Here is a 17,911-nt window from a genome sequence, read left to right on the forward strand (position 1 = left end):
GGAGATAGATATAAGATAGATGTCAGAGGTACGTTAATTACTCAGAGAGTAGTAAGGACGTGGAATGCCCTGCCTGCAACAGTCGTGGACTCGCCAACACTAAGGACATTCAAATGGTCATTGGATAGACATATGGACGATAAGGGAATAGTGTAGATGGGCTTTAGAGTGGTTTCACAGGTCGGCGCAACATTGAGGGCCGAAGGGCCTGTACTGTGCTGTAATGTTCTATGTTCTATATGGTGCTTTATCAAAGCCAGCAAAAACTGGCTGTATGCTGGCTTGGCAATTGTAACAATGGAGACTTCATGTAATCTTTTCATGCAATGCTGGACAATGATTTGCAAAATGTAAATCAAATCTGTTTTAATCTAGTGAAGTGAATTATGCTGCTTCTATGAAATTGTTATGTTTTGAGAAAGTTGGAATCAAGTATATTTGATTCAATGTTTTATAAACTGTCCATTAAAATGTTTCAGCCTGTATGCGTTATGGAATGTGATTCAGACTGTAAATCACGAATGGCCCGGAATGAGAACAATTGAGCCTTTAAGTTACTGGGCTCTTGTCACCTCGTTGCCATGGATTCAGCCAATGTCCTTGGAGAAATGTGAAAAAGTGCTTATTTTATCAGACTTCTGAGTTACTTTAAAACTATGTATTTATAAGTTGTGTTGGGGAAAATGATTAAATGAATTTGCAGAATATGTTTTTAATCCTTAACTTAAAACTGGGGCTTAATATTTACGCTTAAACAGCTATCTTTTACCCATATCAGGTGTATTAGAAATACCTGGCTTCTACAAAGCCTACTTGTGACAATAAGCGATTTTCAATTCAGTTCAGGTCCAACTCCTATCCAATCCCAGGCCGGAGGATTGCATAGAACAATGTGAGCAAATCAGCCTAACTGGTCAAAATCCACCTGATAAATGGGTACTTCTGAGTCGCCCCCTGCGTGGAATTTATTAGCCGTGGCCACCATGGATGGCCGGTTCCCCCACTTTATACCCAGTGTCAGCATCGAGCTCTCCCAGGACAGGTACAGCACGGGTTAGATACAGTGTAGAGCTCCCTCTACATTACCCTGACAGTGTGTCCCCCTCTCGATACCCAGTGTCAGCATCGAGCTCTCCCAGGACAGGTACAGCACGGGTTAGATACAGTGTAGAGCTCCCTCTACATTACCCTGACAGTGTCCCCCCACTTTATACCCAGTGTCAGCATCGAGCTCTCCCAGGACAGGTACAGCACGGGTTAGACACAGTGTAGAGCTCCCTCTACATTACCCTGACAGCGTGTCCCCCTCTCGATACCCAGTGTCAGCATCGAGCTCTCCCAAGACAGGTACAGCACGGGTTAGATACAGTGTAGAGCTCTCTCTACATTACCCTGACAGTGTCCCCCCCCGCTTTATACCCAGTGTCAGCATCGAGCTCTCCCAGGACAGGTACAGCACGGGTTACAGTGTAGAGCTCCCTCTACATTACCCTGACAGTGTGTCTCCCACTTTATACCCAGTGTCAGCATCGAGCTCTCCCAGGACAGGTACAGCACGGGTTAGATACAGTGTAGAGCTCCCTCTACATTACCCTGACAGTGTGTCCCCCACTTCATACCCAGTGTCAGCATCGAGCTCTCCCAGGACAGGTACAGCACGGGTTAGATACAGTGTAGAGCTCCCTCTACACTACCCTGACAGTGTGTCCCCCACTTTATACCCAGTGTCAGCATCGAGCTCTCCCAGGACAGGTACAGCACGGGTTAGATACAGTGTAGAGCTCCCTCTACATTACCCTGACGGTGTGGGTTTGGCAGTGGAGAGCTGCCTGTACATTTCTCTGAGTGCAGGGTGATGGCGATGAATGGGGAAGGTGCTTTTCAGACCAAGGGGCAGACGTGTGAAGGGCTGACTGGATGCAGAGAGAGAGAGAGACACTCCTGAGAGGCGACAACTACGGTATTTGACAATGACAGAACCAGCCGCGAAGCATTCTTTTTAATAAATTACAGTGAAGGTAATCATGGGAAAGTAGTCACAATATACAATGATTGCAGAGTTAGAGTCTGTCTAGAAACCCCCCCCATCGCGAGTTATCTGAAAGTGGTGGAAAGCATCACGGAGGGGCGGTCTTGCCCAGCATTTGAGGGGATCCCGATGCCAGGCCCCCCGTGCCATGGGCAGGGGAGGCAGAATGGGTTAGGCATCAGGGGCTACAGCACGGTGAGCTACTTTAAAGTAGGGATGATAATCCCCAGCCTATCGGCGATACCTCAACGGATGAGGAACCTAGCGTGGCAGGGAGGGGGATGGGAGAGGGGTCGACCAAGATGGTTGCCCTTGGCAGGCCGCGCCCGGGGAGAGAGGATGTGGGTGGACACGGTCGCAGTGAAACTTCCCCTCGCACTACGATCTCTCTCTCGCTCGCTCGGGTTCTGACCAGAACCCCCCCCACCTCCAACCACCGCGCCTTGGGCCCCTTCATCTGTCCTTCTTGCTCTCCACTTCGCCATTTTCCACCGTTCTCTCCTCCTCGCCCTCAGCACCTTCTTCCGGGATGGCATCCTCCTTCCCCTTCATGGTCTTATTCCCACGCAGGTACAACTCGTTCAGGTTAAACTCCCGGATGAGGTTCTCCTGCACAATTCCAGAGATAACAACAGACATTGTTGGGAGTGAGTTACAGACTGGAATCTAATCGAGGGGTTCGGGGTGGTTTATATATAGAATAACAGATACCCGGGAGTGAGTTACAGACTGGAATCTAATCGAGGGGTTCGGGGTGGTTTATATATAGAATAACAGATACCCGGGAGTGAGTTACAGACTGGAATCTAATCGAGGGGTTCGGGGTGGTTTACATAGAGATTAACAGATACCCGGGAGTGAGTTACAGACTGAAATCTAATCGAGGGGTTCGGGGTGGTTTATATATAGAACAACAGATACCCGGGAGTGAGTTACAGACTGGAATCTAATCGAGAGATTCGGGGTGGTTTATATATAGAATAACAGGTACCTGGGAGTGAGTTACAGACTGGAATCTAATCGAGGGGTTCGGGGTGGTTTCTCTATAGAATAACAGATACCTGGGAGTGAGTTACAGACTGGAATCTAATCGAGGGGTTCGGGGTGGTTTATATATAGTTTAACAGACATCCGGGAGTGTGTTACAGACTGGAATCTAATCGAGGGGTTCAGGGTGGTTTATATATAGAACAGATACCCGGGAGTGAGTTACAGACTGGAATCTAATCGAGGGGTTCAGGGTGGTTTATAGAGAGAATAACAGATACCCGGGAGTGAGTTACAGACTGGAATCCAATCGAGGGGTTCGGGGTGGTTTATATATAGAATAACAGACACCCGGGAGTGTGTTACAGACTGGATTCTAATCGAGGGGTTCAGGGTGGTTTGCATAGAATAACAGATACCCGGGAGTGAGTTACGAACTGGAATCTAATCGAGGGGTTCAGGGTGGTTAATATATAGAATAACAGATACCCGGGAGTGAGTTACAGACTGGAATCTAATCGAGGGGTTCAGGGTGGTTTATATATAGAATAACAGATACCCGGGAGTGAGTTACAGACTGGAATCTAATCGAGGGTTTCGGGGTGGTTTATATATAGAACAACAGGTACCCGGGAGTGAATTACAGACTGGAATCTAATCGAGGGGTTCGGGGTGGTTTATATATAGAATAATAGATATCCGGGAGTGAGTTACAGACTGGAATCTAATCGAGGGGTTCGGGGTGTTTATATATAGAATAACAGATACGCGGGAGTGAGTTAAAGACAAGAATCTAATCGAGGGGTTCGGGGTGGTTTATATATAGAATAACAGACACCCGGGAGTGAGTTACAGACTGGAATCTAATCGAGGGGCTCGGGGTGGTTTATATATAGAATAACAGACACCCGGGAGTGAGTTACAGACTGGAATCCAATCGAGGGGTTCTGGGTGGTTTATATATAGAATAACAGATATTCGGGAGTGAGTTACAGACTGGAATCTAATAGAAGGGTTCGGGGTGGTTTATATGTAGAATAACAGATACCCAGGAGTGAGTTACAGACTGGAATGTAATCGAGAGGTTCAGGGTAGTTTATATATAGAATAACAGATAACCGGGAGTGAGTTACAGACTGGAATCTAATCGAGAGGTTCAGGGTGGGTTACATATGGAATAACAGATACCCGGGAGTGAGTTGCAGACTGGAATCTAACGGGGTTCGGGGTGGTTTATATATAAAATAACAGATACCCAGGAGTGAGTTACAGACTGGAAACTAGTCGAAGGGTTCAGGGTGGTTTATATACAGAATAACAGATACCCGGGAGTGAGTTGCAGACTGGAATCTAATTGAGGGGTTTGGGGTGGTTTATATATAGAATAACAGATACCCGGGAGTGAGTTACAGACTGAAATCTAATCGAGGGGTTCGGGGTGGTTTATATATAGTTTAACAGACATCCGGGAGTGTGTTACAGACTGGAATCTAATCGAGGGGTTCAGGGTGGTTTATATATAGAACAGATACCCGGGAGTGAGTTACAGACTGGAATATAATCGAGGGTTCGGGGTGGTTTCTCTATAGAATAACAGATACCTGGGAGTTAGTTACAGACGGGAATCTAATCGAGGGGTTCGGGGTGGTTTATATATAGTTTAACAGACACCCGGGAGTGTGTTACAGACTGGAATCTAATCGAGGGTTTCAGGGTGGTTTATATATAGAACAGATACCCGGGAGTGAGTTACAGACTGGAATCTAATCGAGGGGTTCAGGGTGGTTTATAGAGAGAATAACAGATACCCGGGAGTGAGTTACAGACTGGATTCTAATCGAGGGGTTCAGGGTGGTTTATCTATAGAATAACAGATACCCGGGAGTGAGTTACAAACTGGAATCTAATCGAGGGGTTCGGGGTGGTTTATATATAGAATAACAGATACCCGGGACTGAGTTACAGACTGGAATATAATCGAGGGGTTCGGGGTGGTTTATATACAGAATAACAGATACCCGAGAGTGAGTTACACACTGGAATCTAATCGAGGGGTTCGGGGTGGTTTATATGTAGAATAACAGATACCCGGGAGTGAGTTACAGACTGGAATCTAATCGAGGGGTTCAGGGTGGTTTATATATAGAATAACAGATACCCGGGAGTGAGTTACAGACTGGAATCTAATCGAGGGGTTCGGGGTGGTTTATATATAGAATAACAGATACCTGGGAGTGAGTTACAGACTGGAATCAAATCGAGGGGTTCAGGGTGGTTTATATATATTTTTTTTTTTATAAATGTTTTATTGAAAATTTTTTTCCCAAACAACAATTTTTCCCCTCTTACAAAGCAAACGCAACAATAACAATACAGAAATTTTAAACAATACACAAGTAACAAAACCCCTTTATCTTTGACCTAAACTAAACCCCCCCTCCCCCCCCCCCCCCCCTCCCCCCCCCCCTCCCCCCTCCCCCTGGGTTGCTGCTGCTGGTCATCTGTCTTCCCTCTAACGTTCCCCTAGGTAGTCGAGAAATGGCTGCCACCGCCTGGTGAACCCTTGAGCCGATCCTCTCAGGGCAAACTTTATCTGCTCCAGTTTAATGAACCCCGCCATATCGTTTACCCAGGCCTCCAGTCCGGGGGGTTTCGCCTCCTTCCACATGAGTAGGATCCTGCGCCGGGCTACTAGGGACGCAAAGGCCACGACATCGGCCTCTTTCGCCTCCTGCACTCCCGGCTCTTCCGCAACTCCAAATAGAGCTAACCCCCAGCCTGGTTTGACCCGGGCCTTCACCACCCGCGAAATCACTCCCGTCATTCCCTTCCAATACCCTTCCAGTGCCGGGCATGCCCAAAACATATGTGCGTGGTTTGCCGGGCTCCCGCCACACCTCCCACATTTGTCCTCCACTCCAAAGAACCTGCTCAATCTTGCTCCCGTTATGTGTGCTCTATGTAGCACCTTAAATTGAATCAGGCTAAGCCTGGCGCATGAGGAAGAGGAATTTACCCTGCTTAGGGCATCAGCCCACATACCCTCCTCTATCTCCTCCCCTAGTTCTTCTTCCCACTTTACTTTTAGTTCGCCCACCGACTCCTCCCCCTCTTCCCTCATCTCTCGGTAAATCTCTGACACCTTGCCCTCTCCGACCCACACCCCTGAAAGCACCCTGTCCTGTATCCCCTGTGTCGGGAGCAATGGAAATTCCCTCACCTGTTGTCTAGTAAATGCCCTCACCTGCATATATCTCAAGAAATTTCCCCGGGGCAACTTATACTTTTCCTCCAATGCTCCCAAGCTCGCAAAAGTCCCATCTATAAATAAATCTCCCACCCTCCTAATTCCCAACTGGAACCAGCTCTGAAATCCTCCATCCATTCTTCCTGGTGCGAACCTATGGTTGTTCCTGATTGGGGACCCCACCAGGGCTCCCCGCACCCCTCTCTGTCGCCTCCACTGTCCCCAGATATTCAATGTTGCCGCCACCACCGGGTTTGTGGTAAACTTTTTAGGTGGTTTATATATATAACAGGTTCCCGGGAGTGAGTTACAGACTGGAATCTAATCGAGGGGTTCGGGGTGGTTTATATGTAGAATAACAGATACCCAGGAGTGAGTTACAGACTGGAATCTAATCGAGGGGTTCAGGCTGGTTTATATATAGAATAACAGATACCCGGGAGTGAGTTACAGACTGGAATCAAATCGAGGGGTTCGGGGTGGTTTATATAGAGAATAACAGATACCCGGGAGTGAGTTACAGACTGGAATCTAATCGAGGGGTTCGGGGTGGTTTATATAGAGAATAACAGATACCCGGGAGTGAGTTACAGACTGGAATCTAATAGAGGGGTTCGGGGTGGTTTATATATAGTTTAACAGACACCCGGGAGTGTGTTACAGACTGGAATCTAATCGAGGGGTTCAGGGTGGTTTATATATAGAACAGATACCCGGGAGTGAGTTACAGACTGGAATCTAATCGAGGGGTTCGGGGTGGTTTATATATAGAATAACAGATACCCGGGAGTGAGTTACAGACTGGAATATAATCGAGGGGTTCGGGGTGGTTTATATATAGAATAACAGATACCTGGGAGAGAGTTACAGACTGGAATCTAATCGAGGGGTTCAGGGCGGTTTATATATAGAATATAGATACCGGGGAGTGAGTTACAGACTGGAATCTAATCCAGGGGTTTGGGGTGGTTTATATATGGAATAACAGATACTCGGGAGCGAGTTACAGACTGGAATCTAATCGAGGGGTTCGGGGTGGTTTATATATAGAATAACAGAGACCCGGGAGTGAGTTACAGACTGGAATCTAATCGAGGGGTTCGGGTTGGTTTATATATAGAATAACAGAGACCCGGGAGTGAGTTACAGACTGGAATCTAATCGAGGGGTTCAGGGTGGTGTATATATAGAATAACAGAGACCCGGGAGTGAGTTACAGACTGGAATCTAATCGAGGGGTTCGGGTTGGTTTATATATAGAATAACAGAGACTCGGGAGTGAGTTACAGACTGGAATCTAATCGAGGGGTTCGGGTTGGTTTATATATAGAATAACAGAGACCCGGGAGTGAGTTACAGACTGGAATCTAATCGAGGGGTTCGGGTTGGTTTATATATAGAATAACAGAGACCCGGGAGTGAGTTACAGACTGGAATCTAATCGAGGGGTTCGGGGTGGTTTATATATAGAATAACAGATACCCGGGAGTGTGTTACAGACTGGAATCTAATCGAGGGGTTCAGGGTGGTTTATATGTAGAATAACAGATACCCAGGAGTGAGTTACAGACTGGAATCTAATCGAGGGGTTCTGAGTGGTTTATATATATAATAACAGGTTCCCGGGAGTGAGTTACAGACTGGAATCTAATCGGGGGGTTCGGGGTGGTTTATATGTAGAATAACAGATACCCAGGAGTGAGTTACAGACTGGAATCTAATCGAGGGGTTCAGGGTGGTTTATATATAGAATAACAGATACCCGGGAGTGAGTTACAGACTGGAATCTAATCGAGGGGTTTGGGGTGGTTTATATGTAGAATAACAGATACCCAGGAGTGAGTTACAGACTGGAATCTAATCGAGGGGTTCAGGGTGGTTTATATATAGAATAACAGATACCCGGGAGTGAGTTACAGACTGGAATCTAATCGAGGGGTTCGGGGTGGTTTATATGTAGAATAACAGATACCCAGGAGTGAGTTACAGACTGGAATCTAATCGAGGGGTTCTGGGTGGTTTATATAGAGAATAACAGATACCCGGGAGTGAGTTACAGACTGGAATCTAATAGAGGGGTTTGGGGTGGTTTATATATAGAATAACAGATACCCGGGAGTGAGTTACAGACTGGAATCTAATCGAGGGGTTCGGGGTGGTTTCTCTATAGAATAACAGATACCTGGGAGTTAGTTACAGACGGGAATCTAATCGAGGGGTTCGGGGTGGTTTATATATAGTTTAACAGACACCCGGGAGTGTGTTACAGACTGGAATCTAATCGAGGGGTTCAGGGTGGTTTATATATAGAACAGATACCCGGGAGTGAGTTACAGACTGGAATCTAATCGAGGGGTTCAGGGTGGTTTATAGAGAGAATAACAGATACCCGGGAGTGAGTTACAGACTGGATTCTAATCGAGGGGTTCAGGGTGGTTTATCTATAGAATAACAGATACCCGGGAGTGAGTTACAAACTGGAATCTAATCGAGGGGTTCGGGGTGGTTTATATATAGAATAACAGATACCCGGGTGATGAGTTACAGACTGGAATATAATCGAGGGGTTCGGGGTGGTTTATATATAGAATAACAGATACCTGGGAGAGAGTTACAGACTGGAATCTAATCGAGGGGTTCAGGGCGGTTTATATATAGAATATAGATACCGGGGAGTGAGTTACAGACTGGAATCTAATCCAGGGGTTTGGGGTGGTTTATATATGGAATAACAGATACTCGGGAGTGAGTTACAGACTGGAATCTAATCGAGGGGTTCGGGGTGGTTTATATATAGAATAACAGAGACCCGGGAGTGAGTTACAGACTGGAATCTAATCGAGGGGTTCGGGTTGGTTTATATATAGAATAACAGAGACCCGGGAGTGAGTTACAGACTGGAATCTAATCGAGGGGTTCGGGTTGGTTTATATATAGAATAACAGAGACCCGGGAGTGAGTTACAGACTGGAATCTAATCGAGAAGTTCAGGGTGGTTTATGTACAGAATAACAGATACCCGGGAGTGAGTTACAGACTGGAATCTAATCGAGAAGTTCAGGGTGGTTTATGTACAGAATAACAGATACCCGGGAGTGAGTTACAGACTGGAATCTAACCGAGGGGTTCGGGGTGGTTTATATATAGAATAACAGATACCCGGGAGTGAGTTACAGACTGGAATCCAATCGAGGGGTTCAGGGTGGTTTATATGTAGAATAACAGATACCCAGGAGTGAGTTACAGACTGGAATCTAATCGAGGGGTTCTGAGTGGTTTATATATATAATAACAGGTTCCCGGGAGTGAGTTACAGACTGGAATCTAATCGAGGGGTTCGGGGTGGTTTATATGTAGAATAACAGATACCCAGGAGTGAGTTACAGACTGGAATCTAATCGAGGGGTTCAGGGTGGTTTATATATAGAATAACAGATACCCGGGAGTGAGTTACAGACTGGAATCTTATCGAGGGGTTCGGGGTGGTTTATATATAGAATAACAGATACCCGGGAGTGAGTTACAGACTGGAATCTAATCGAGGGGTTCGGTGTGGTTTATATATAGATTAACAGATACCCGGGAGTGAGTTACAGACTGCAATCTAATCGAGTGGTTCGGGGTGGTTTATATAGAGATTAACAGATACCCGGGAGTGAGTTACAGACTGAAATCTAATCGAGGGGTTCGGGGTGGTTTATATATAGTTTAACAGACATCCGGGAGTGTGTTACAGACTGGAATCTAATCGAGGGGTTCAGGGTGGTTTATATATAGAACAGATACCCGGGAGTGAGTTACAGACTGGAATCTAATCGAGGGGTTCGGGGTGGTTTCTCTATAGAATAACAGATACCTGGGAGTGAGTTACAGACTGGAATCTAATCGAGGGGTTCGGGGTGGTTTATATATAGTTTAACAGACACCCGGGAGTGTGTTACAGACTGGAATCTAATCGAGGGGTTCAGGGTGGTTTATATATAGAACAGATACCCGGGAGTGAGTTACAGACTGGAATCTAATCGAAGGGTTCAGGGTGGTTTATAGAGAGAATAACAGATACCCGGGAGTGAGTTACAGACTGGATTCTAATCGAGGGGTTCAGGGTGGTTTATATATAGAATAACAGATACCTGGGAGAGAGTTACAGACTGGAATCTAATCGAGGAGTTCAGGGTGGTTTATATATAGAATAACAGAGACCCGGGAGAGAGTTACAGACTGGAATATAATCGAGGGGTTCAGGGTGGTTTATATATAGAATAACAGATACTCGGGAGTGAGTTACAGACTGGAATCTAATCGAGGGGTTCGGGGTGGTTTATATATAGAATAACAGAGACCCGGGAGTGAGTTACAGACTGGAATCTAATCGAGGGGTTCGGGTTGGTTTATATATAGAATAACAGAGACCCGGGAGTGAGTTACAGACTGGAATCTAATCGAGGGGTTCGGGGTGGTTTATATATAGAATAACAGATACCCGGGAGTGAGTTACAGATTGGAATCTAATCGAGAAGTTCAGGGTGGTTTATGTACAGAATAACAGATACCCGGGAGTGAGTTACAGACTGGAATCTAACCGAGGGGATCGGGATGGTTTATAGATAGAATAACAGATACCCGGGAGTGAGTTACAGACTGGAATCTAATCGAGGGGTTCAGGGTGGTTTATATATAGAATAACAGATACCCGGGAGTGAGTTACAGACTGGAATCTAATCGAGGGGTTCGGGGTGGTTTATATATAGAATAACAGATACCCGGGAGTGAGTTACAGACTGGAATCTAATCGAGGGGTTCAGGGTGGTTTATATATAGAATAACAGATACCCGGGAGTGAGTTACAGACTGGAATCTAATCGAGGGGTTCAGGGTGGTTTATATATAGAATAACAGATACCCGGGAGTGAGTTACAGACTGGAATCTAATCGAGGGGTTCAGGGTGGTTTATATATAGAATAACAGATACCCGGGAGTGAGTTACAGACTGGAATCTAATCGAGCGGTTCAGGGTGGTTTATATATAGAATAACAGATACCCGGGAGTGAGGTACAGACTGGAATCTAATCGAGGGGTTCGGGGTGGTTTATATATAGAATAACAGATACCCGGGAGAGAGTTACAGACTGGAATCTAATCGAGGGGTTCGGGGTGTTTTATATATAGAATAACAGATACCCGGGAGAGAGTTACAGACTGGAATATAATCGAGGTGTTCAGGGTGGTTTATATATAGAATAACAGATACTCGGGAGTAAGTTACAGACTGGAATCTAATAGAGGGGTTCGGGGTGGTTTATATATAGAATAATAGATATCCGGGAGTGAGTTACAGACTGGAATCTAATCGAGGGGTTCGGGGTGTTTATATATAGAATAACAGATACGCGGGAGTGAGTTAAAGACAAGAATCTAATCGAGGGGTTCGGGGTGGTTTATATATAGAATAACAGACACCCGGGAGTGAGTTACAGACTGGAATCTAATCGAGGGGCTCGGGGTGGTTTATATATAGAATAACAGACACCCGGGAGTGAGTTACAGACTGGAATCCAATCGAGGGGTTCTGGGTGGTTTATATATAGAATAACAGATATTCGGGAGTGAGTTACAGACTGGAATCTAATAGAAGGGTTCGGGGTGGTTTATATGTAGAATAACAGATACCCAGGAGTGAGTTACAGACTGGAATGTAATCGAGAGGTTCAGGGTAGTTTATATATAGAATAACAGATAACCGGGAGTGAGTTACAGACTGGAATCTAATCGAGAGGTTCAGGGTGGGTTACATATGGAATAACAGATACCCGGGAGTGAGTTGCAGACTGGAATCTAACGGGGTTCGGGGTGGTTTATATATAAAATAACAGATACCCAGGAGTGAGTTACAGACTGGAAACTAGTCGAAGGGTTCAGGGTGGTTTATATACAGAATAACAGATACCCGGGAGTGAGTTGCAGACTGGAATCTAATTGAGGGGTTTGGGGTGGTTTATATATAGAATAACAGATACCCGGGAGTGAGTTACAGACTGAAATCTAATCGAGGGGTTCGGGGTGGTTTATATATAGTTTAACAAACATCCGGGAGTGTGTTACAGACTGGAATCTAATCGAGGGTTTCAGGGTGGTTTATATATATAACAGATACCCAGGAGTGAGTAACAGACTGGAATCTAATCGAGGGGTTCAGGGTGGTTTATATATAGAATAACAGATACCCGGGAGTGAGTTACAGACTGGAATCAAATCGAGGGGTTCAGGGTGGTTTATATATATAATAACAGGTTCCCGGGAGTGAGTTACAGACTGGAATCTAATCGAGGGGTTCGGGGTGGTTTATATGTAGAATAACAGATACCCAGGAGTGAGTTACAGACTGGAATCTAATCGAGGGGTTCAGGCTGGTTTATATATAGAATAACAGATACCCGGGAGTGAGTTACAGACTGGAATCAAATCGAGGGGTTCGGGGTGGTTTATATAGAGAATAACAGATACCCGGGAGTGAGTTACAGACTGGAATCTAATCGAGGGGTTCGGGGTGGTTTATATAGAGAATAACAGATACCCGGGAGTGAGTTACAGACTGGAATCTAATAGAGGGGTTCGGGGTGGTTTATATATAGTTTAACAGACACCCGGGAGTGTGTTACAGACTGGAATCTAATCGAGGGGTTCAGGGTGGTTTATATATAGAACAGATACCCGGGAGTGAGTTACAGACTGGAATCTAATCGAGGGGTTCGGGGTGGTTTATATATAGAATAACAGATACCCGGGAGTGAGTTACAGACTGGAATATAATCGAGGGGTTCGGGGTGGTTTATATATAGAATAACAGATACCTGGGAGAGAGTTACAGACTGGAATCTAATCGAGGGGTTCAGGGCGGTTTATATATAGAATATAGATACCGGGGAGTGAGTTACAGACTGGAATCTAATCCAGGGGTTTGGGGTGGTTTATATATGGAATAACAGATACTCGGGAGCGAGTTACAGACTGGAATCTAATCGAGGGGTTCGGGGTGGTTTATATATAGAATAACAGAGACCCGGGAGTGAGTTACAGACTGGAATCTAATCGAGGGGTTCGGGTTGGTTTATATATAGAATAACAGAGACCCGGGAGTGAGTTACAGACTGGAATCTAATCGAGGGGTTCAGGGTGGTGTATATATAGAATAACAGAGACCCGGGAGTGAGTTACAGACTGGAATCTAATCGAGGGGTTCGGGTTGGTTTATATATAGAATAACAGAGACTCGGGAGTGAGTTACAGACTGGAATCTAATCGAGGGGTTCGGGTTGGTTTATATATAGAATAACAGAGACCCGGGAGTGAGTTACAGACTGGAATCTAATCGAGGGGTTCGGGTTGGTTTATATATAGAATAACAGAGACCCGGGAGTGAGTTACAGACTGGAATCTAATCGAGGGGTTCGGGGTGGTTTATATATAGAATAACAGATACCCGGGAGTGTGTTACAGACTGGAATCTAATCGAGGGGTTCAGGGTGGTTTATATGTAGAATAACAGATACCCAGGAGTGAGTTACAGACTGGAATCTAATCGAGGGGTTCTGAGTGGTTTATATATATAATAACAGGTTCCCGGGAGTGAGTTACAGACTGGAATCTAATCGGGGGGTTCGGGGTGGTTTATATGTAGAATAACAGATACCCAGGAGTGAGTTACAGACTGGAATCTAATCGAGGGGTTCAGGGTGGTTTATATATAGAATAACAGATACCCGGGAGTGAGTTACAGACTGGAATCTAATCGAGGGGTTTGGGGTGGTTTATATGTAGAATAACAGATACCCAGGAGTGAGTTACAGACTGGAATCTAATCGAGGGGTTCAGGGTGGTTTATATATAGAATAACAGATACCCGGGAGTGAGTTACAGACTGGAATCTAATCGAGGGGTTCGGGGTGGTTTATATGTAGAATAACAGATACCCAGGAGTGAGTTACAGACTGGAATCTAATCGAGGGGTTCGGGTTGGTTTATATATAGAATAACAGAGACCCGGGAGTGAGTTACAGACTGGAATCTAATCGAGGGGTTCGGGTTGGTTTATATATAGAATAACAGAGACCCGGGAGTGAGTTACAGACTGGAATCTAATCGAGGGGTTCGGGGTGGTTTATATATAGAATAACAGATACCCGGGAGTGTGTTACAGACTGGAATCTAATCGAGGGGTTCAGGGTGGTTTATATGTAGAATAACAGATACCCAGGAGTGAGTTACAGACTGGAATCTAATCGAGGGGTTCTGAGTGGTTTATATATATAATAACAGGTTCCCGGGAGTGAGTTACAGACTGGAATCTAATCGGGGGGTTCGGGGTGGTTTATATGTAGAATAACAGATACCCAGGAGTGAGTTACAGACTGGAATCTAATCGAGGGGTTCAGGGTGGTTTATATATAGAATAACAGATACCCGGGAGTGAGTTACAGACTGGAATCTAATCGAGGGGTTTGGGGTGGTTTATATGTAGAATAACAGATACCCAGGAGTGAGTTACAGACTGGAATCTAATCGAGGGGTTCAGGGTGGTTTATATATAGAATAACAGATACCCGGGAGTGAGTTACAGACTGGAATCTAATCGAGGGGTTCGGGGTGGTTTATATGTAGAATAACAGATACCCAGGAGTGAGTTACAGACTGGAATCTAATCGAGGGGTTCTGGGTGGTTTATATAGAGAATAACAGATACCCGGGAGTGAGTTACAGACTGGAATCTAATAGAGGGGTTTGGGGTGGTTTATATATAGAATAACAGATACCCGGGAGTGAGTTACAGACTGGAATCTAATCGAGGGGTTCGGGGTGGTTTCTCTATAGAATAACAGATACCTGGGAGTTAGTTACAGACGGGAATCTAATCGAGGGGTTCGGGGTGGTTTATATATAGTTTAACAGACACCCGGGAGTGTGTTACAGACTGGAATCTAATCGAGGGGTTCAGGGTGGTTTATATATAGAACAGATACCCGGGAGTGAGTTACAGACTGGAATCTAATCGAGGGGTTCAGGGTGGTTTATAGAGAGAATAACAGATACCCGGGAGTGAGTTACAGACTGGATTCTAATCGAGGGGTTCAGGGTGGTTTATCTATAGAATAACAGATACCCGGGAGTGAGTTACAAACTGGAATCTAATCGAGGGGTTCGGGGTGGTTTATATATAGAATAACAGATACCCGGGTGATGAGTTACAGACTGGAATATAATCGAGGGGTTCGGGGTGGTTTATATATAGAATAACAGATACCTGGGAGAGAGTTACAGACTGGAATCTAATCGAGGGGTTCAGGGCGGTTTATATATAGAATATAGATACCGGGGAGTGAGTTACAGACTGGAATCTAATCCAGGGGTTTGGGGTGGTTTATATATGGAATAACAGATACTCGGGAGTGAGTTACAGACTGGAATCTAATCGAGGGGTTCGGGGTGGTTTATATATAGAATAACAGAGACCCGGGAGTGAGTTACAGACTGGAATCTAATCGAGGGGTTCGGGTTGGTTTATATATAGAATAACAGAGACCCGGGAGTGAGTTACAGACTGGAATCTAATCGAGGGGTTCGGGTTGGTTTATATATAGAATAACAGAGACCCGGGAGTGAGTTACAGACTGGAATCTAATCGAGAAGTTCAGGGTGGTTTATGTACAGAATAACAGATACCCGGGAGTGAGTTACAGACTGGAATCTAATCGAGAAGTTCAGGGTGGTTTATGTACAGAATAACAGATACCCGGGAGTGAGTTACAGACTGGAATCTAACCGAGGGGTTCGGGGTGGTTTATATATAGAATAACAGATACCCGGGAGTGAGTTACAGACTGGAATCCAATCGAGGGGTTCAGGGTGGTTTATATGTAGAATAACAGATACCCAGGAGTGAGTTACAGACTGGAATCTAATCGAGGGGTTCTGAGTGGTTTATATATATAATAACAGGTTCCCGGGAGTGAGTTACAGACTGGAATCTAATCGAGGGGTTCGGGGTGGTTTATATGTAGAATAACAGATACCCAGGAGTGAGTTACAGACTGGAATCTAATCGAGGGGTTCAGGGTGGTTTATATATAGAATAACAGATACCCGGGAGTGAGTTACAGACTGGAATCTTATCGAGGGGTTCGGGGTGGTTTATATATAGAATAACAGATACCCGGGAGTGAGTTACAGACTGGAATCTAATCGAGGGGTTCGGTGTGGTTTATATATAGATTAACAGATACCCGGGAGTGAGTTACAGACTGCAATCTAATCGAGTGGTTCGGGGTGGTTTATATAGAGATTAACAGATACCCGGGAGTGAGTTACAGACTGAAATCTAATCGAGGGGTTCGGGGTGGTTTATATATAGTTTAACAGACATCCGGGAGTGTGTTACAGACTAGAATCTAATCGAGGGGTTCAGGGTGGTTTATATATAGAACAGATACCCGGGAGTGAGTTACAGACTGGAATCTAATCGAGGGGTTCGGGGTGGTTTCTCTATAGAATAACAGATACCTGGGAGTGAGTTACAGACTGGAATCTAATCGAGGGGTTCGGGGTGGTTTATATATAGTTTAACAGACACCCGGGAGTGTGTTACAGACTGGAATCTAATCGAGGGGTTCAGGGTGGTTTATATATAGAACAGATACCCGGGAGTGAGTTACAGACTGGAATCTAATCGAAGGGTTCAGGGTGGTTTATAGAGAGAATAACAGATACCCGGGAGTGAGTTACAGACTGGATTCTAATCGAGGGGTTCAGGGTGGTTTATATATAGAATAACAGATACCTGGGAGAGAGTTACAGACTGGAATCTAATCGAGGAGTTCAGGGTGGTTTATATATAGAATAACAGAGACCCGGGAGAGAGTTACAGACTGGAATATAATCGAGGGGTTCAGGGTGGTTTATATATAGAATAACAGATACTCGGGAGTGAGTTACAGACTGGAATCTAATCGAGGGGTTCGGGGTGGTTTATATATAGAATAACAGAGACCCGGGAGTGAGTTACAGACTGGAATCTAATCGAGGGGTTCGGGTTGGTTTATATATAGAATAACAGAGACCCGGGAGTGAGTTACAGACTGGAATCTAATCGAGGGGTTCGGGGTGGTTTATATATAGAATAACAGATACCCGGGAGTGAGTTACAGATTGGAATCTAATCGAGAAGTTCAGGGTGGTTTATGTACAGAATAACAGATACCCGGGAGTGAGTTACAGACTGGAATCTAACCGAGGGGATCGGGATGGTTTATAGATAGAATAACAGATACCCGGGAGTGAGTTACAGACTGGAATCTAATCGAGGGGTTCAGGGTGGTTTATATATAGAATAACAGATACCCGGGAGTGAGTTACAGACTGGAATCTAATCGAGGGGTTCGGGGTGGTTTATATATAGAATAACAGATACCCGGGAGTGAGTTACAGACTGGAATCTAATCGAGGGGTTCAGGGTGGTTTATATATAGAATAACAGATACCCGGGAGTGAGTTACAGACTGGAATCTAATCGAGGGGTTCAGGGTGGTTTATATATAGAATAACAGATACCCGGGAGTGAGTTACAGACTGGAATCTAATCGAGGGGTTCAGGGT

The 17,911-nt window shown here is 45.1% G+C and overlaps 1 protein-coding gene across 1 annotated transcript in view; it reads right to left on the reverse strand.

Moving 5' to 3' along the window:
- Positions 1-1,984: 1,984 nt before the first annotated feature.
- LOC140406589 (thioredoxin-related transmembrane protein 2-like) overlaps positions 1,985-17,911 on the reverse strand; it is a 38,411-nt gene continuing 22,484 nt past the window's right edge. Inside the window, exon 5 of the mRNA XM_072494592.1 lies at positions 1,985-2,638. Coding sequence (XP_072350693.1) covers positions 2,483-2,638 — 156 coding nt within the window. The 3' untranslated portion in view covers positions 1,985-2,482. The remainder of the gene's footprint in view (positions 2,639-17,911) is intronic.

The sequence above is a fragment of the Scyliorhinus torazame genome, unplaced genomic scaffold, assembly GCF_047496885.1.
Source record: "Scyliorhinus torazame isolate Kashiwa2021f unplaced genomic scaffold, sScyTor2.1 scaffold_687, whole genome shotgun sequence".
Classification (NCBI taxonomy): Eukaryota; Metazoa; Chordata; class Chondrichthyes; order Carcharhiniformes; family Scyliorhinidae; genus Scyliorhinus; species Scyliorhinus torazame.